We start from the raw sequence: 20,954 nt of genomic DNA on the forward strand, positions 1-20,954 counted from the left end.
TTAAAAGTCACGTATTTAGATTTCTAACACCGTGCTTAATTTAGACGTATGAAAACTTAAGGAAAACAAAATTAAAAAATCGTACCATTGAGAATAAATGAAAAAAAATAATAATAAATCAAGTAAGATAAAAGAAAATTATTTAATAATTAAGGGTCTAATCGGTAATTGTTTTCAAAACAATATTTTTAAAAATAGTTTTTGATAATAGTTTTTAAAAATCATTATTTAATTTTTATAGAATAAAAGTTTTTTGGAGATATAAAATATTTTTAATATTTAAATTTTTTTATATGTTTTATTTTTAATCATTTTATATGTTTGTATAATTATTTATTAAAATCAGAAAACAAGTGAAAACAATAAAAAATAATTAAAAGATATTATCTGAAAATATTATATTTTATATTCTTAATAATAAAAAATAAAAAATAATTTTTGATTTTCAAATATATTTTTTATTTTTAAAAATAAAAAATTATTCTAAAAAATAGTCCCAAACAGGTTATAAGATGCAATGTACATACTTTTTTTAGTTTTTAGTTTTTAAAACAAAAAAAGAAAGTAATAATTAAAGTATTTGATAATAAAAAAAATTCAAGGTATTTCAAAAAATTTGATAACAAAATTTAAGAATATAAGGGAAGTTCATTTATAGAGAATTATTATAATTTATATAGAAATTATTAATTTTCTATTTTTTAAAAATGTTATTTAACTAAATTTAAATTCATGAATATGGATGATAGTTAAAAGAAAAAAAAAAGGGAAAGATGAAAAAAAGGAAAGTAAATCAATACCTTTCATATTTGTACCATTGCCATCTAATTTGAATGTCCATAAATTTCCACCAAGATTCTTAAAAAAACTGTACCATCTCATTAAGGAACAAATGAAATAAATAATATTAAATGATATTAAATCAAGTAAAAAAAAAAAAGAAGTAAAATAATAATTTTCATAGTGAAATTTGAACATTACCATGTTTCTTTTTTCATAATTTTAAATTATATAAATAAAATTTTAATGAAATTAGCCAAAACCAAAGAAGTTCACTTTTTTTTTTTTTAATTTCAATTACATTTTGTATTTTTATTTATTTATTTTGGTGGGGGCAGAATCGATTTAGAATAAAGAAAAGCCGCATTTGGGGAATTGGGAGTTACATCGGCAGCTTTACGAAGGGCAAAAGAGTAATTTTGGGAGCGAAGCGTAACAATGCAGGTGGAATAGCGCGGTGTGTGAATGCAGCCCACATCGTCTCAACTCCACCTCTCTTTCTCTCTCTTCTTTTCTTTGTTTCTCTCTGATGAAATCTAAAAATCTTCGATTTTGTGCTCTCTCGTCCTCGACTCTTCCAAAGCTAGGGTTTTGGGGTTTCGATTCTATGATATCGGCAGCGAAATTGCCATCGCTACAGCCGCTATCGCCGCCGCCGTTTCGTTAATCTGCCGGCGGGGGCTTTGATTCCCGCCCGCCCCTCATGTCTCTCGTAGAAACCTCCTCCATCGACTGCGTCCACCAACGCCTCGATCGTCTTTCCTCGAAGCGAAAATTGGACGATTATTCCTCCCCCGCCGATGACGATTTCTCTGATTTAGTCTCCTTCAGAATGAGAAAATTCGATCAAAACGCCTTCGTTTCTTGCAACTCTCCGCCGGACTCTCATCTCGAGAGGCATAGGGTTGTCGATGCCCGATCGTGTCCCAGTTCGTGCAGCGCCGAGTCGGCTCGGCCTGATTCGCGGTTGCAGTTCTTCGTGAGGATGATCTCCGAGGGGAATACTCTGGTGATTCACGCGAATTCGGATGATACCGTGGAGTCGCTGCACCACCGGATTCAGTCGATTACGGGGATTCCGGTGATGGAGCAGCGGCTGATATACAGAGGGAAGCAGCTGCAGTGGGAGCAGTCTTTGGCTGAATGTTCGATTCAAAACGACGCCGGGCTTCAACTTGTCGGTCGGATGCGGAGTACGGAACATCCGGCGGCATGGCGAGTCGCTGGCGAGATGGTGTCAACGATTTGTCGGCTTTGTAGGGGGGAAACATTCCGGCCGTTGAAGAACATCAAATCGCAGTTGTTGGAGTTCTTGATGCTCACTCCAAAAGACGACACCGAGTCAGCGGCCGGTTATCTTCAGGTTTTCATGTCTTCGTCGGCCCCTTCAGCTTTGGTCATGCTCTACATGTCCCCGACTAAGAGTAACAAGGAGACTGCAGATGATACTATTAGGCAATTTCTTAACTCGAGTCGGAATTTATTACCAAAGTCTGTACAAATACAATGTGTTCCTATAGTGTTAGAATTTTGTAAGTTGCTTAGTAGAACTGATCATGAGGATCCGTTGTATTTGACATGCCGAAGCACTCTTGGGTCGCTGGTGGAAAATGTTGGGGTAGTGAGAGCTTCGAGGTATTGTCATAATAGTAAGACATTGATTGTAGTTAAAGAGATTTTACCATTTGTTAGTGAGCTGGCTAGTAGCTTGTCAAAGTCATTGATATCAAGCATGGAATCAGCAGGGAGCACAGGGAACTCACTAAATGATGGGCGCAATTTGATTGCAGGGCATACATTAGCAAATGATGTGCGTGATTTTACTGCATTCTTGCACCCGGTGCGATCTGTGATTATGGAGCAAGTGAGTTTTCATGGTCCTATTTCAATTCCACTTGGAGAACGTGGTAGTACTAATCCCTGGTATGGAGAAGAGATTGAGTTTCTTCATGGCATTTTCATTGATTTGATGACAAAAATGGATGGGTGTCTCCATAAAATGGAGCAATGCTTGGCAGGGGAAGGTGGAGTTGATCATCATACTGTATGGCCCCAGTATCTTGCCGTTCTGAAGGAATTGAATAGCATTTCTAAATTATATCATGGTGCTGAAGAAGAGTTTTGGACATTTATGAGACGTAGGAAGATTGCAGTGTGCTCTCTAATGATTAGATATGCAAAGAGAAGTGATGACCATAGTTGGCTTCTTGAGCACAAGGATGTGACTGATTTTGAATCAAGGAGGCATTTGGCAATGATGATGTTCCCTGAAGTAAAGGAAGACTATGAAGAACTACATGAAATGCTCATTGACAGGTCACAATTATTGGCAGAGTCATTCGAGTACATTGCACGGGCAGAGCGTGAATCTCTACATGGTGGTCTGTTCATGGAATTCAAAAATGAGGAAGCTACAGGACCTGGTGTGTTGAGAGAGTGGTTCTTCTTGGTATGCCAAGAAATTTTCAATCCACAAAATGCCCTTTTTGTAGCGTGCCCAAATGATCGCAGAAGGTTCTTTCCTAATCCTGGTAAGCTTCCTCCATCTCTCTAGACACGTTTTTCTTGAAACATTTCTTTTGATTGCTGTTTTCTCCATGTAAAATGTCTAAAATTGGAAGTGTCTGTTATCTTGATTGATAAATGGATTGTTGACTTTGTTATATTGGGATGGATGGTGCTAGTGTGTAACATGGCTATAGATTCTGAGGTTTGTATATGCTTGTTCCATTTAACCTACAACAAGGCTCTTCTTGACAATTGGTGTTGGAGATTAGTGACTCAGAGTGAATCTCTTTGGAAACAAGTTATCACTCTTAAATTCAAGCAAGAAATCAATTGTGTGTTTAGACAAAAGAAGCGGAGGGTTGGGGGTTAAGAGTCTTGGGGCTTTCAATAGGGCTCTCCTTGGCAAATGGGTTTAGCGCTTTGCAAATGAAAGAAAGGCACTTTGGAACCAAGTGATTAGAGGGAAATACGGGGAGGAAAGAGGTGGGTGGAGATCTTATGAGACTAGGGAGGCCTACAGAGTTGGGTTGTGGAAGGCAATAAGTAAAATGGGACATCTAGTAACCCCTTCTTTTGGATTTGTGGTGGGTGATGGTGAGAAGGTGAAGTTTTGGAAAGACAAATGGTGTGAAACCATCCCTTTGTGCGATGCTTTTTTGGAGTTGGAAGAAGTGGAAAGGCTATTTTGTTGCTTGGAGGGGAAGAAGGTTATGGTAGATGAGGAGGATAGGGTGAAGTGGATGGAATCAAAGGATGGGGATTTCTCGGTGAAATCTTTGTATAGGACCATGCAGCCAGGGTCTCTTGCTTTTTTCCCTTCGAAGATTATATGGAACTCTTGTGTGCAGCCCAAATTGAGCTTTTTTGCGTGGGAGGCTTCTTGGGGGAGAGTTCTAACCTTGGATCGCTTGCAAAAGAGAGGTTGGGTTATGACAAATAGATGTTTTTTATGCCATAAGTGTGAGGAGTCAATTGACCACCTTCTTATTCATTGTGAAAAAACAAGAGAAGTATGGATGGTGTTCCTTTCCTTTTTTGGAGTTTCGTGGGTTTTTCCTCTTTCGGTCAAGGAAACCCTTTTAGGATGGAGGGGCTCTTTTGTGGGAAAGAAAAGGAAGGTGGCGTGGCAATTGGGACCATTATGCTTGTTTTGGGTTATATGGAAGGCTAGAAATTCAATTGCATTTGAGGATTGCGAGCTGTCCATTCAAAGGCTGAAAGTATCTTTTGTGTATTTATTGTGGTCGGAAACCAAATTGTGGATAAAAGATGGTCCTTCGACCTTAATAGAATTTATAGAGTGGGTGTGTATGCGTTAAGGGAGAGGATTTTTTTGTTTTGCCTTGTCCTTTGTTGTATGGGCCCTTTTGTAAGGGGGTAAGTCCCTTTATACTGTAATTCAGTGGGTCGCTACTTTAGCGCCTCTTTGCAATACATTCATATACTTATTGATAAAAAAAAAAGGGGTGTGGGATGGTTTTAGGATGAGTGTGTGGAAGATATTCAGAAATGAGTGGGACTCCCTTAAGGATAGAGCTCATTTCTCTATTGGCAATGGAAGAAGGATCAAATTTTGGAAAGATAGATGAAGTGGTAACTCATCTTTGGAATAATCTTTCCTGTCTTTGTTCTCTTTAGCCTCAAACATAGATGCTTGGGTGGTGGATATGTGAGTAGTATGGGGAAAGTGATTGATTAAGCCCTTGCTTTCCTAAGCAGTTTCATGATTGGAGCTTGAAGGAGTGACTTACTTTTTCCTAAAACTGCAAGTAGGAGAGAGGAGGATGGCAGTTTAGAGTGGAAGGATTCCAAGGGTGTCAATTTCTCTATCAAAGCTTTTAACTTTCACTAGTCCAACAAAGTAGTGAGTCTTTCCCCATTAATTGGGTATGGAATCTCCGGGTCCTTGTGAAGGTAGGGTTCTTTATATTTTTTTTTTTGCTTTGAAGCATTGTGGGTTAGAATTTTGAGGATTGATCAACTTAAAAGAAGTGGATGAAGTATGCCAAACAGATGTTACATGTGTAAAAAGTAGGAGGAAGCAACTAATCATTTGCTATTCCACTGCCCTACAATAATTATCTGTGACAACTGATTTTCTCTTTGTTTGGTGTAGTTTGGGTGATGCATTCAATAGTTAGATGAACTTTGTTAAACTAGCATGGTTCGTTTGTGGGTAATAAACTGAAAAAGCTTGGATACCTATTCTAGACGCCATGGAAGGAAAGAAACAAAAGGGTATTTGAAGATTTAGAGCAAGCATAATAAATGCTTAAACTTTCTTTTATAAATATTTTTTGGATAGATTTTATATAGATAAATTTTCCATGACCATGATAGACTTTGTAGATTGGATTAGTTAGAAAGGGTGAGGGAGTTTGTTTTTTGTTTCTTTCCTCTTCCTTCCATTTGCCTGTTTTTGAGTGACATTTATATGCTTTGTGTGTACTTTGCGATGCATGTGTTTTAGGCACTTTTCTTACTCTTATATATATATATATATATATATATATATTTGATAGATAAAAAGGAAGATATATTAGAAAGGACTGCCAAAAAAGCAGCTCAAGGTATACAAAAAGTTTATAGCTACCACTAGCCTCCACCACAAAAACACCAAGATACAAAATAAAAGGAATACAACCAGCCCGCCCTCACCAATGGCCCAACCAATTTAGAAAGCTAAAAAGAGTTAAAGGAACATTATCTAAGTATCCCTTTGCTTCCAACCAAAGATAAAAAGCAAACAAACTTTTTAGCCTTTGGATAGAGAGCTCTTCCTCCTCAAAGGCAATTCTATTTCTTGTCTTCCACACTATCCAAAACAAACATAAAGGTCTGACTTTCCACACCTTATGCTTCTAGTCCTCAAATAGCCCATGTCACCCTAGAAGAGTTTCTCTAACTAACGTAGGTAACACCCAAGACACCCTAAAATGGGCAGACAACAACTCCCACAAGACTCTTGTTTTTATACAATGGACAAGGAGATGGTCTATGGATTCTTTCTCAGCATGATAGAAAAAACATCTATTTGCCAAAGACCACCCCCCTTTTCTGGACTTGATTAAGGCTTTTCCCCAAGTCACCTCCCAAGTGAAGAATCTAACTCTAGGATGCACCTATGCCTTCCATATATTGCTCCAAGGAAAAGAAATCGAAGTCCCAGGTTCAAAGGCCATATAAAGCGACTTCATAGTAAACTTCTCATTCTTAGTCTCTGTTCAACACATCCTATCTTCCTCGTCTCTATTCACCGTCATCCCATCTAAGCAAGAAAGAAACCTCTCCTCACTTTCCACTTCCCAATCATTGAGGGGTCTAGAGAAAGACGGGCTCCAACCCCCTCCTTAGGGATAGAAAAATCCCAAACATCCTCCACCCATGCATCCTTAGAACATGCTAAGGAAAATAAAGATGGAAAAGAGTCTCGCAACGGATCAATCCCACACCACTTGTCCTTCCAAAATCTAACCCTTTGTCCATTACCTACCTCGAAGGAGATTTTACTACTCACAAGCCCCCACTACTTCCTTATAGCTTTCCAAACACCTACACCAAGCCCTTCCCTAAACTCCCTAGAACACCACCCCCTTCTTACTCTTAGATTATATATATATATTTCCATATTGCCTATAAAAAAAACCTGCAACATACAAGTAGGTTATGTTTGATTTTTAGAATTTTGAGGGGTAGGATTAGGGAAGGGGAAAAAGAAAAGGAAAGGAAGGAAAATGAAATTCAAGTTGAATCCCCAAGCAAATCTTCCTTCCTCAACTCAGACCCCAACTTTCCTTGCTTGTTTAAAGAGAAAATTGGGAGCTTCAAAATGTATAATTTCCCCCCTATTTCATTTGTAGTTCCTTTTGCTTCCTATTTTCCATCACAACCAAACAAGAGAAATCGATTTTCCTTCTAAGTGTTCACCCTTTTCTCTTGTTGCTTTTGAGCTCTTAACAGAGCCATAAGCTTGCTACAACAATTCTGAAGGTGTATTGAGATAACCTTGCAAAATAGAAGAATATGGTGGAAGCTTGCATTGAAGGTCTTGGATCAAAGCTAGCTTCCAGAGTAGGAAGTCTTTTAGGGCATTGAATATGGACAAAAATTGAAAATCGCTATCCTTTGAAGATAGTGGTATGGATGAATAGGGAAGTTTTTTTTTTTTAATGAGCAAAATGTGAATATTTTAAAAGAGCCTAGCAAACAGGTGCATTAAATTACACACAATGTATAGAAAGGCATCAAAAGGTGAACAAAAAGAAAAAAGAAACAAAAAACAACCTTTTCCTGCTAGAGCTCAACTAATCAACATAGTCTATCACTAACATTTCAAAAAAAAAAAAAAACATTGAGAACTCTCCTACACACGCTCTAACCCACTCCAAAAACTTATATATAAGGGACAATTTTATTCCTTGATCCTTTAATTCAGTATTTTGAAACGACCTTTTATTTCTTTCTTTCCATATATTTTAAAATAAGCACAAAGAAGTAGCTCTCCAAGCTCTTTTATGCTTTTTTCAATGAAGGAACTATGCAAACTCAAGAAAGCTCATATTTTTAAAGAGTGTCTCATAATATACCAAACAAAATATAAATCAATTGACATAAGAGTATTGCTTTCAAGCAGTGAAGGAGAATATGATCAATTATTTCTTCTCCTTTGCATATATAATAAACTGTTCAACAATTTCCATTTCCTTCTTTTGAGTCAGTCTAATGACAAAATCCTCGCCTAAGCTGTTTCCAATTCACAAAGAAGCCAATTCAGATTATTCTTGCAGGAAAGACTCCTTTTCCCATAGACAAAGAGGAGTAGGACTTAATTGAGAATTTACTTTTTTTAATTTTTTTAATTAGTAAATGAGATTTGTATTAAAAACGCCAAAAAGGTTTGAGGGGTTTCTTGGAGTGGTTAGCCTCCAATTAGGGGTTGGGTTGTTTTGTTTTTTGTTTGAGGGGTTTGTAGCCTCGTATACTACCTGTATGCTTTGCGGCTTCTAAGCCTTCTTTAATATATTCGCTTGCTCATCAAAAAAAAAAAAAAAGGCCAAAAAGGGCAAACCAAAGTACACACGATGTATACAATGGCAACCAAAAAGCGCCAAAAAAAGGTAAGAGAAAACAAAAAGATATCCCCTCCCTCAAACCGACCCCAACCAATCAATGAAATCTACTATAGGCAACCATCTTTCACCTATAAATAGTTTGGTCCAAGTTAGCAAGTTACACAAAAACAAGTATTTCAGTCCTTGGATTGAGAAAAATCTTCTATTTCTCTCTTTCCAAATGGTCTAAAAGAGGCATAAATGAGCTGCCCTCCAAACCTTTTTCCGTTTTTTTTCCAACAAATGAACCATGCCAGCCTAGCAGAGTCTCTCTAATTGTAGACTGCATCACCTAAAAAACTAAGAGAGAGAATAATAGCTCCCACAATACCCTTGCCTTGTCACAATGTAAAAAGATGTGGTCAATAGACTCCTCATGAGACAGACATAGGAAACAACAATTGGCCAAAAATCACCCCCTCCTTTAAAGCTAGTCAAGAGTCAAAACTTTTCCCCAAGTTGTCTCCCAAGCAAAAAAACACACCTTAGAAGGAACCCATGCATTCCACACAACACTAGAAGGGAATTGCACTACCCTTCTTGTCTCTAGGCTAGCATAACTGATTTACCACACTTCTGTTTTAACCAAACCATTCTATCCTCCTCATTCCTTTAAAGCGCTTACACCCATAGTCTCCCATGCCTCCACCCTATCAAGCTCCTACTCATGGTTCCTCTTGAAAAGCAGCCCTACCTAGCTTACTTCCACACCTCTACCACATAAAAAAAGAAAGGAAAAAAAGAGCCCGTTGTAGTATGGAACCTTCTAATCATTGATAGATTGATTTCGTATTCCAATTTTTTCCTTTGGAAATAGCTTAAAAGGAGAAGGTCAAGGACATGAAGCAAGGAAGAAGGCATTTGGTTAAGAGAACTTTAAATTTTATGGTTTTCATAATCATGCTTTTCAAAATGATGGTGATGATGGTGCTGATGGTGATTGAAGCCACAAGAGAGGATTGGATTTTAGAAAAAAGAAAGGAACTAAATTAGAAAATATTGATAATCACAAACAATTAATTTGATTATTATAGATGGTATTATTTTTTTATTATTCAATTTTCATGTGATTTTATTAGTATTTTATAAATTGGTTAAGGTCTTCAGGAAGGGCTTTTGTTTTTGTTGTCTTTTCCATTGCATTTTGCTTTTTGGCATCCTTTATTTACGACCTGTGGACTTTGGTATGCTTTTTCTTGGCATTGTTGATATATTTATTTTATTTGTCTATAAAAATGAACACAAGGGAGTAAAACAGAAAATCATAAATTACCTGATCCAATCTCAAATAGTAGATCTTGTGTGTTTACGAGAAACAAAGGTCTAATAGATGTTAGTGCAAATTATGAAAAGTTTGGGTGTGGTAGATTTTTGGAATGTGGTGTTATAGGTGCCAGGGGTAAGGTTGAGAGGAATGTGGCCTTTTGGGATTTTAGGATTTTGGAGTTAATTAATATGGAAGTCAAGGTGCATTCAATCTCTTGTTGTTTGAAAAACTTGAGAGTAACTTTATTGGGATTTTTTTTATGGTGTGTGGGCTTGTCAAAATGAGGGGAGAGAATTTTGAGTGGATTTGGTCAAAGAAGTGGCCTTTGGAACAATCTGTGGTGTGTTGAAGGAGATTTTAACGTGGTCAGATTTCTTGGGGAAATGCTGAACTATTTGAGACGCACAACAACAATGAGATGAACATCGGAGTTTATAAAGGAGCTTCATTTGAGGGACTTTCCTCTAACTATTGGTCCTTTTACATGGAGTGGTGGGTCAAATAATCGGTCCTCATCAAGGTTGGATCATTTACTTGTTTCTGAAAGATGGGAGAATCAGTTATGGTTGTTAATTTAGAGTGTCCTCTATGGACTTGTTTCTGACCATGCTTCCATTTTATTAGATGGAGGAGGAATGAGAGGGGTCAAATTGCTATTCAGGTTTAAAAACCTGTTTTTGAAAGTGGAAGGATTCAAAGATCTTGTTAGAAATTGCTGAGTGGGCTACAATGTGAGTGGTTTGTATAGCCATATCTTAGCATTCAAACTAAAAGCTTTGAAATGAGATCTAAAACTATGGAATAGAGATGTTTTGCTCAGGTTATAGACGACCTCGAGCTTGTTGACCTTCTCCTACAAGGAGGATCTTTTACTTGGAGTGGAGGGCTTCATAATCAAGCCTAGGCTAGGTTGGACAGATTTCTTGTTTCTCCCAGCTGGCTTGATCAGTTCAGCAATGTGATCCAGAAGAGACTACCTCGGCCCATTTCGGATCATTTCCCAATTCTAATCGAGGGGGGTGGCATAAGAAGAGGACCTTCACCTTTTAGGTTCGAGAATATGTGGCTGAAAGTGGAAGGGTTTAAAGACCTCATGCGGAGCTGGTGGCAGGGGATGTCGGTCAGTGGAAGGGCTAGCTATAAGCTGGCTACAAAATTGAAGGTGATTAAACAGAACTTAAAAATCTGGAATAGGGAGGTGTTTGGGAGTTTGGAGAGTAATAAATTGGTTGCTTTACAACAAGTGGAATATTGGGATCAAGTGGAAAGCGAGAGGAGGTTGACAAAGGAGGAAACCTCTATTAAAAAAGAAGCAAAAGAAGGATATGCTAAGTGGGATAACTTGGAGGAGATACATTGGAGACGGTTATCAAGGGAGTTATGGCTAAGGGAAGGGGATAGAAATACGGGTTATTTTCATCGTATGGCAAACGCACACCGAAGGAGGAATACCATGGATAGAATAAAAGTCAGTGGGGTTTGGCTGTCAGAGGAACAAGAAGTAAGGACAGGAATTGTAGACGCCTTTAAACAGTTACTAACGGAAGACTCGGAGTGGAAGGCGGATATAGGGGGGTTAATTTTGAATCAGATCAGTCAGCAAGAAGTGGATACCTTGGAGCTTCCCTTCATGGAGGAGGAAGTCCATTTGGCCCTAATGGACATGAATGGGGACAAGGCTCTAGGTCCGGATGGCTTCAAGGTGGCTTTTTGGCAATGCTGCTGGGAGTTCGTGAAAGAGGAGGTTTTAGAGATGTTCAAGGAGTTCCATGAGCAAAATGCCTTTCTCAAGAGCCTCAACAACATGTTTCTGGTTCTTTTACCAAAAAAATGAGGGACGGAGGAGCTAGGGGATTTCAGGCCTATCAGTCTCTTGGGCGGGTTGTACAAACTATTGGCCAATAGGATTAAAAATGTGATTGGTAAAGTGGTTTCCCCAGATCAGAATGCTTTCGTCATGGGAAGGCAGATTTTGGATGCATCTTTAATTGCAAATGAGGTGATTGATTCATGGCAAAAAAGAGGAGAGAAAGGCCTAATCTGCAAATTGGATATTGAAAAGGCGTATAACAGCGTTAATTGGCACTTCTTGATGAGGGTTTTGCAAAAAATGGGGTTCGGGGCTAAGTGGAGGGAATGGATGTGGAGCTGTATCTCAACTGCTAAATTTTCAGTATTAGTAAATGGGGAGCCGACTGGGTTTTTTTCTAGCTCAAAGGGGCTTCGGCAAGGTGACCCTATATCCCCATATTTGTTTGTCATGGGAATGGAGGTTCTGAGTGCCCTTATTCGGAGGGCTGTGGAAGGGGGATTCATTTCCGGGTGCAACATTCGGAGGGGCAGTGGGCCGATTGCCAACGTTTCTCATCTTCTCTTTGCAGATGACACAATAGTTTTTTGTGAGGCAAAGAAAGAAGACATGACCTACTTGAGCTGGATTTTATGTTGGTTTGAAGTCGTTTCAGGGCTAAGGATAAATCTGGCTAAAAGTGAAATTATTCCAGTAGGGGAGGTGGAAGAGATCCTTGAGATGGCTGTGGAGTTGGGATGCAAGGTAGGCCAGCTGCCATCAACCTACCTGGGGCTGCCCTTGGGTGCGTCCAATAAAGCCTCTTGTGTGTGGGATGGGGTGGAAGAAAGGATGAGGTGGAAATTGGCCCTTTGGAAACGGAAATATATCTCCAAAGGCGGAAGAATCACCCTCATAAAGAATACCTTGGCTAGTAGGCCTTTATATCAATTGTCCCTCTTCCGTATGCCTAGGACAGTGGCAAGAAGGCTAGAAAAGCTGCAAAGAGATTTTTTGTGGGGAGGGGGAAGTATGGAAAGAAAAGCCCATCTAGTCAATTGGGAGAAGGTGTGTGTGGGTAAGGAGAAGGGGGGGCTTGGTTTGAGGAAGTTAGTCCCCTTCAACAAAGCTTTGCTTGGAAAATAGGTGTGGAGATTCGCTCGGGCCAAGGACGAGATGTGGAAGCAAGTGCTTATGGCAAAATATGGGCAAGAGGAATTTGGGTGGAGGACTAAGAAGGCAAATGGGGCGTTTGGTGGGGTTTGGAAGGAAATTCTGAAGGAATCTGATTGGTGTTGGGATAATATGGCTTTTAAGGTGGGAAAAGGCACTAGAACTAGGTTCTGGACTGATCCTTGGTGTGGGGATGTGGAGTTGTCTCTAAGGTTCCCTCAACTCTTTGCCGTGGCTGCCCAAAGGAACGCCACAATGGGGGATATGTGGGACCAGAATTCTGGTCAAGGAGGTTGGAATCTAAGGTTTATTAGAGGCTTCAACGATTGGGAGTTGGACGTGGTAGGCGAATTACTTCAAGTCTTAAGCAGTCAAAGAATCACCTTGGAGGAGGACTCGGTCTTTTGGAAGGGAGGAAAAAATGGGAAGCTTGGCGTTAAGGAAGCGTATGGCTTGCTGATCAGCCCTAGTGTCTCCATGTTTCCCAAAAATGGCATTTGGTGGAGAATGTTCCAACTAAATTAGCGTTCTTTGCGTGGGAAGCTGCTTGGGGGAGGGTTCTTACGGCTTCAAAAGAGAGGATGGAAGCTCCCTAATTGTTGTTATTTATGTGGTAGCGAAGAGGAAAATGGTAAATCATTTGCTTATTCATTGTACAGTGGCTAGAGTGTTGTGGGAGATTGTCCTTGGTTTGTTTGGTGCCCAATGGGTCTTTCCAGAAACTGTAAAGGAGGTGGTTCTTAGCTGGAATGGTTCTTTTGTGGGTAAAAAGAGGGAGAAAATTTGGAGATCCATTCCGTTATTTATTTTTTGGACGGTTTGGAAGGAGAGGAATAAATTAACATTCAGGGGGAGGGGGAGTTAGCTATTCAGAAAATTAGGAATTCTTTTGTTTGTAATATGTGGGGGTGGGCAAAATTGTACAGTGGAGCGGAGCCACACTCCCTTATAGGTTTCTTGGAGTGGTTAGCCTCCATTTAAGGGTTGGTGGGTTTTTTGTCTCGTTTGTCTTTTGTTGTTAGGCCTTTGTTGCCTCGTATACTCCCTGTATGCTATGCGGCGTTTTGCCTTTTGCTAATATATGTGTTTACTTATAAAAATAAATAAAGTCACACAACTTTAAATCAAATTGATTTCTAGGATGTTGAGGAAATGGAACTCATCCATTTAGTGGGGAAGATTAAGACTAGAAAAGAGGCAGTGGATGAATTTAGAATGTGGGCAGCGCTGGAAGAGGGTTTTTGGAGGTAGAAATCAAAAGAATTATGGCTAAAAAGAGGGATGTAAAAACACAAAGTTATTCCATAAAATGACCAATGCTTTGGAAGAAGAAACTATTTGGCTAAAGTTTGGTTGAACATTGAATTATTCTTAGAGGATGCAGACATAAAGAGATGAGTGACAAATGCTTTGCATATTCTTCTTCCTAAGTCGGGGGAAGAGAGACCACATATCAATAGGTTGTTGTTTGAAATTTTAGGTGGAGAAAATTCAGATTCCTCTAGTCTCTCTATTCTTTGAGGAGGAAGTCATTTAGACTTTTCAAGTTTGTATGGGGATAAAGCCCTTAGGCCAAATGGCTCAGTCTTTTTGGCAGTTTAGTTATGATTTTGTGAAAAGTGAAGTGATGAAGTTTTTTATGGAGTTCTTTGAGCTAAGCTCTTTTGAAAGAAGCGTTAATGCCGCTTTTATTTGGTGTTAGTTCCAAAAAAAGGGAGACAAAAGATTTAAAAGACTTATTAGTTTGGTAGGGGGCTTATACAAACTTCCTGTAGAAGTCTTGGCTAACAAACTAAAGAAGTCATTGGGCAAATTTGGTTCAACTTCTTAACATGCATTTGTGAGGGGAAGGCAAATCTTGGATCTAGTCATCATAGCAAATGAAGTAATTAACTCAAGGCTAAGGAGCTTTGAAAGTGGGGTTATTTGTGTGTTGGATATCAAGAAAGTATATGATCATATTAATTACTGTTTTTTTGCTTGTAGTCATAAAAAAATTGGTTTTGGTTTCAAGTTTGTAAGGTGGATGAAGTGGTGCACTTCTACGACTCACTTCTCTTTATTGGTTAATGGGACCCCATGCTAATTTTTCTAAATACCAGAGGCTTGTGATTGGGAGACCCTTTGTCCTCGTATCTTTTCATCATGGCCATGGAGGCACTCTCCTCTATACCGAGTAAGGCTAAGAGAGAAGGCTTTGTAAAGGGTTTTTCAATGTGTGGTTGAGTAGGAGAAGGAACAGATGGGTCTTAAGGCAATATCGGGTTTAAAAATCAATTTGAAGAAAAATGAGTTGGTCCTAGTGGGGCCGTCGTTGATATAGCGAGCACCCTCCCTACTAGTCATTTTGGCCTTCTATTGGGAGCCTCTTTTGGATCTTAATGGGTTTGGAATGTGGTGGAAGAAAGGTTTCAAAAATGGCTCACCATATAGAAAAGATAGCAAGTACTTGTCAAAAAGGGACAGTTTAGCTCCAATGAAAAGCACTCTTTCTAATTTGCCAATTTACTTCATGTTATTATTTGTCACCTTGAGAAAAGTGAGTTTAAGGCTAAAAGATATCTAATGGGACTTCGTTTGAGGGAAGGTGCTACGCAGAAAAAGCCTCATTTAGTAAATGGGTCAACGGTTTGCATAGGCAGGAGGAAGGAAGGTTTAGGGATTAGAAATCTGTTCTATCTCAATAAAGCTCTTTTAGGTATATGGTGTTGGAGATTTGCTAGTGAGAAGAACTTCTTGTGGAAGAAGGTGATTATAAGGAAATGTGGGGAGGAAGAGAGGGGATGGTTCTCAATAGTAGATAAAGGCTTAGAATGGGAGTGTGGAAGACAATAAGAAGCAAATGGGAGACTTATAGCAATAGAATCAATTTTAGGGTGAGCAATGGGAGGGTGAAATTCTGGAAGGATAAGTGGTGTGGTGGCTTACTCCTTGGAGAGGCTTTTCCTGCATTGTTTTCCACAGCCACTACAAAAGATACTTGGGTAGTTAAGGTATGGGAGTAGGAACAGGTAGAGGGCGTCTGGAATCCTCTTTTTTCAAGACAAATCCCTGATTGGGAAGTAGATGGGGTGGAGGATTTATTTAGGAGATTGCAATCACAAACAATCGGTCGGGTGATAAAGCATAAAATGGTTTTATTGAATGCTAAGAGTGGTATATTTTTAGTGAAACCTCTCTACTATTCTCTATCCAATGGAAGTACAGAGACTTTCCCTTCCTGTATTGTTTAGAATTCATGGGTTCCATTGGGAGTCAACTTGTTTGGGAAGCGTAGGGAAGGATATGGACATTGGATCAGCTCAAAAGGTGGGATGGAAGGTGCTATATGGATGCTATTTATTTAAAGGAGGAGAAGAAACAGTTGACTACATTCTCCATTACCCGAAAACTGTCATCTTGTGACAGTCGATTTACGCTTTATTTAAAATACAGTGGGTAAGGCATTCCATAGTAAGGAATGCTGTCTTGAACTGACATGGATCCTTTGTTATGAAAAAGAGGAAGAAAGCTTGATAGTTGCTCTCTTATGATGTCTATTCTGGATCATATGGAAGAAGAGAAGTTGGAGAGTGTTTGAAAATGCTGAAGAAGCCGATTAACTAATCAAACAATCATTCATGTATAATTTTTTGGAAGAGGGTTAGAGTGTGCGTATGAGATCACAATTTATCCATAATGGACTTCATTGATTCGTTGAGTTCAATGTAGTGTGGGAGTTGTTTTTTTGTGTATTCCTCCACTTGGGGTGGCCTTTTGGTGCCTTTGTATACACTGTATATATGCTTTAGTGTGCCCTTTTATTATGTGTTGTTAATATAACGAATATAATGATTATTTGTCTATCCAAAAAATAAAAAAGCCCTTGGTATTTTCTAAGAAAGTCAACAAGTTCTTTTGGAAGTTGGTGCATTTTCTTGTTTTCCAAACATGTTTCTAAATAGACTTAGCCAAAACCCTAGATCAAAGTTGTGGACTAGCAGAAGATATGGAGATTCCAGAAGGCAACCATAGCCGAGATAGTTCTATAGGTTCCACTCTATGCTGAATACCTTGGGGGTGGTTTAAGTTTATTGGCATCAACAATATTTGCAGATTAGAGTAAACCATGTGCTTTTTATGAAGAGTCATTCACTGTGGAAGGTAATTTACTTTCCACTCTATGCTGAATACCTTGGGGGTGGTTTAAGTTTATTGGCTTCGACAATATTTGCAGATTAGAGTAAACCATGTGCTTTTTATGAAGAGTCATTCACTGTGGAAGGAAATTTACTATGTAAGGGAATGATTTATAGCATGTACACTAACATTCTTTTCATGGTAATGAACTGATGAGAGGTCAACTTTAATGGAAAATTAACCTTTTGGGAGTCTACAGATTGATCTGCAGCTACATTCTGTCTTCTATTGTAGGATGAGAACATGTTTTAAGATAGAAAGATGAGTATATGTAGAATTCTTTATACCAGAATCAAATATCTTTGGCAAATCAGGCATCAATTTTCTCTGGACCACTGTGAACCATCTGTCAGGGCCCTCCCACAAAGCTTTTGGCATTATTAATTGTTGGATATGTCTCATTTAATCATACGCTGTTTTTTGTGCATCAGCATTTTCCTGTATCTTTTTCCTATTCTTTTGTTTGGGATAAATTTATTGTTGTTGGAAGTCCTTCCTTCGTCAGTAAGGGGCACTCTTTTGGGGTGTCATGGTTCCTTTGTAGGAAGGAAACGTTAGAAGGTTTGGAGAGTGGCCCCACTTTGCATTTTTTGGACAATTTGGAAGGAAGAAACCAAAGAGAGTTGGACAGTGAGGAGCAGCTGGTTCAAGCATTGAAACAATCACTCCGTAGTAATCTTTTGTCTTGAGGTACCTATCAAAAAATAAAAAAATCTTTTGTCTTGGGGTTAGCATGTACAGAGAAGTAGTCTGACTGTCTCTCATTGATTTTGTAGATTGGGTGGGTTCTTGGTGGGGGAGGAAGTGGTTGTTTTTTGGTTGTCCAATCCCTTTATGGTTGTGCCTTAGTATCATCTGTATATGTCCTGTATACCTTGATGTATAGCATCCTTGTTTATTTATAATATTTACTCTTTTACTTATCAAAAAGAAAAAAAAAAACTTATTATTGTTGAAAAAATTCAAAATTAAATTGTTTTTTAAATTCTGTTTTAGTAGATGCACACAATGCATGTTCGACATAGATCATATAGTTTATAAATTTGTTCTATTTGCAGCATCTGAGGTGGATCCCATGCACCTTCAGTATTTCCGCTTCTCTGGTCGAGTGATTGCATTAGCTTTGATGCATAAAGTGCAAGTTGGTGTTGTCTTTGATCGAGTATTTTTCTTGCAATTGGCTGGAATGGATATTTCCTTGGAAGATATACAGGATGCAGATCCATTATTGTATACTAGCTGCAAGCAAATTCTGGATATGGATGCAGAATTCATGGATTCAGATGCTTTGGGACTAACATTTGTTAGAGAAATCGAAGAACTAGGATCCAGAAGAGTTGTGGAGCTTTGCCCTGGTGGGAAAAACATCATTGTGAACAGCAAGAACAGGGATGAATATGTTTATCTTCTTATTCGGCATCGCTTTGTTACATCTACCTCTGAACAGGTAGCACAATTTGCTGGAGGCTTTGCTGATATTCTTTGTAACCAAAAGCTCCAGAAGTTCTTTTTCCAGAGTTTAGAGCTTGAAGATCTTGATTGGATGCTATATGGAAGTGAAAGTGCTATTTGTGTTGATGACTGGAAGGCACATACTGAGTACAACGGCTACAAGGAAACTGATCCTCAGATTTTCTGGTTTTGGAAGGTATGTGCATGCAAGATTTCATATATATTTTATTTTGAGGGGTATTAGGTTTAATATTTCTTGGAAGGATCTTATTTCTTGGAGATTAATCAGCATGCACGCAGCATGAATATTATTCTCTTTCCCAAATATTATCTCGTTTTTATTTAGTTTTCTTTTCTCCAGTTTTCAGGATTTTCTCTGCAATTTAAGATTTTATGATATTAGTGGAGGTTTGTATGTTGTCAGGTCTTCCACACAATGTGCATCTTTTACTGCAGGCAAACCTTTCTTACAGTATGGCATCACTTTATTTGTTGGGTGGCAGCACCATTGGTCAGTGTTGCACTAATGATTGATGCAAAATTGTTAGGTTTTACTTGTAAAATGGCTCTTGAAAGTTTGAAATTTTATTTAAAATAGAAATGGGTATGCACCTGATAAGGGAGTTGGGCAGAGAGAGACGTGCATTGGATATACGCATTTTTTCATCTGATGAGAAATTGTCGTATGTGTTTGGGAGAGACAAGGGAGAGAACTCATAGAAAGTAGAGGTCACATGTTGAAGTAGTGTGAAATGATGATGATTAATGGGTTAATATAATATTTTAGGCTTCATTTTGTTGATACAGGCAATTGCTCACTGGATATATACATTTCTTTTACCTAAGAAGTAATTATCATACATATTTGCTTAAGTGGGTTTTTGTTTATGTAGATAGAAACTCATGAAAAATAGTTATTATAAGCAAGCCCAAAAAGGTAACATGTAGTGGTTGTAAAAGATGCCAGATTATGGTTTAACAGAATTTATGTCATGGATAGGCCCTTAGCCAAAAAAAAGTACACTTAGGCCGTTTGAAATACTTTATAATATCTAATGCTTCATTCTGTCGATACAGACAATTATTCTGTCTCACCCTCTACACTACATGTTGCATATCTATGTGTGTGAAAAGAAGAGTCATACATCAAAAGACTACAATCTGAAATTACCAACTGTGTTTGGGATGGCAGTGATCTCTATTATCACCTGATAAATTTCTGTGGATGCAAAGAACGTTTAGTGGGTGATATTATATTCTCTTTCTCTAACCAATTAGAAGTGGGGTTTGGCTTTAAAGGCAGAGATTCTGGCTGTTTTGGAAGGTTGAAAGAAGCATTTCTTTGGGGCTGAGAATGTTTCTGGAGAAGGGATGCTTTTGCAGATGGTTGATTGGATCAAGCAGGGCAACTGAGTCTTTGGTGCTACTGTCATTTGTTGTGAGAAGCTAGATATCTTGCCATAGCTCTTTGTGTGGGTGCTTCCTGGGTTGAGAAAAGATTAATCAGGAGGAAGAATTGTTAGCGAAGAGGGTTGCCACCGCATTAGAGGCTTCTAGTTGGCACTTTACCCTCCTCGACAGAAGTTTTAATTGGGTTGTCTGTGGTTGACTGTCTTCTGTATGGGGTTGTCTAAGATGAGATTTTTATCTTTGAAAGGGCTTTGTCAATCCTTGGAGGAATTTTCCTTTTTCTCATCTGCAGTACTTTCTTTGTGTGGGGGGTCCTTACAATAAGGAAAAGCATTATTTGGTTTTAATATGATGATAGTTATTCTAATTGTCTTACTTATACTCCTGCAGATTGTTGGCGAAATGTCAGCAGAGCAGAGGAAAATTCTACTCTTCTTTTGGACTTCGGTTAAGTATCTACCTGTAGAGGGTTTTGGTGGTTTGGCTTCTCGTCTATATATCTACAAGTCCTCAGAGCCCTGTGTTCGCCTGCCTTCATCTCACACATGCTTTTACCGGTTGAGTTTCCCACCTTATCCATCAATGGCTATCATGGAAGATCGGCTTCGCATCATCACCCAAGAACATGTTGGATGCAGCTTCGGTACCTGGTGAGCCATCTATTGCATCTCATTTTGGGATAAGAAGGGTTTTTGACTGCACAGAGAGATTTGTACCTCTGCATGTACAGATTATAGGATAATCTTATCTTCTTCTTCTTTTTTTCCCCCTTTTTTCTTTTTTTCTTTTTCTAATTCGACTATGTAAGAAGGTTTCCCCCTTTATCAAGCTCTTTTATATGGAGGTTGTAATTCCTTTGCTCTTTTCAGTCAACTGTTTATATAGTTATAGAATTCCTTCAGTAAAATAAGAAAAAGGAAGGCGAGAAGGAAAAAAGGAATTTCCCTGCTTTATTGGATTACTTTTTATGACATGCAACATAAACAGCTCTCTCTCTCTCTCTCTCTCCATTTTCTGTCTTTAACATATTTCTCTGTAAAGCTATGTAGAACTTCTGTTTCATTGTTACATTCCCCTAGCTAGAAAATAGATTTGGCAACTTTATGCTGTTGTATGCAGTTCTCTTGTGATCCACTTTGCTTCATTTGTTCACGAGCATCATTTTTCATAGGTCATTCTTAGGTTAAAAAGAAACAGGTGATCTGTCGTTTTACTGTGGGTATCTGGAAATTGTAGCAAGTCGCTTACCATAAGATAAATGTCCTCTTTTCCAGCTCTTTTTGTT

At 38.5% G+C, this 20,954-nt stretch overlaps 1 protein-coding gene across 1 annotated transcript; it reads left to right on the forward strand.

Moving 5' to 3' along the window:
• The first annotated feature begins 1,258 nt into the window (after positions 1-1,258).
• Positions 1,259-20,771, forward strand: LOC117922905 (E3 ubiquitin-protein ligase UPL5). Its single transcript, XM_034841115.1, has 3 exons — positions 1,259-3,311; positions 17,866-18,455; positions 20,060-20,771. The coding sequence occupies exons 1-3, from the start codon at positions 1,484-1,486 to the stop codon at positions 20,321-20,323; spliced, it is 2,682 nt and encodes an 893-aa protein (XP_034697006.1). The 5' UTR covers positions 1,259-1,483; the 3' UTR covers positions 20,324-20,771.
• The last annotated feature ends 183 nt before the right edge of the window (positions 20,772-20,954 follow it).

This window comes from Vitis riparia, chromosome 10 (assembly GCF_004353265.1).
Source record: "Vitis riparia cultivar Riparia Gloire de Montpellier isolate 1030 chromosome 10, EGFV_Vit.rip_1.0, whole genome shotgun sequence".
NCBI classification, from domain to species: Eukaryota; Viridiplantae; Streptophyta; class Magnoliopsida; order Vitales; family Vitaceae; genus Vitis; species Vitis riparia.

Bases quoted from the DNA above. Each gene is read 5' to 3' on its own strand.
- LOC117922905 (XM_034841115.1), top strand. From the start codon at position 1,484: ATGTCTCTCGTAGAAACCTCCTCCATCGACTGCGTCCACCAACGCCTC. The intron at 3,312-17,865 runs GTAAGCTTCCTC...TTCTATTTGCAG, and splicing joins AAGGTTCTTTCCTAATCCTG to CATCTGAGGTGGATCCCATG. The intron at 18,456-20,059 runs GTATGTGCATGC...ATACTCCTGCAG, and splicing joins AGATTTTCTGGTTTTGGAAG to ATTGTTGGCGAAATGTCAGC.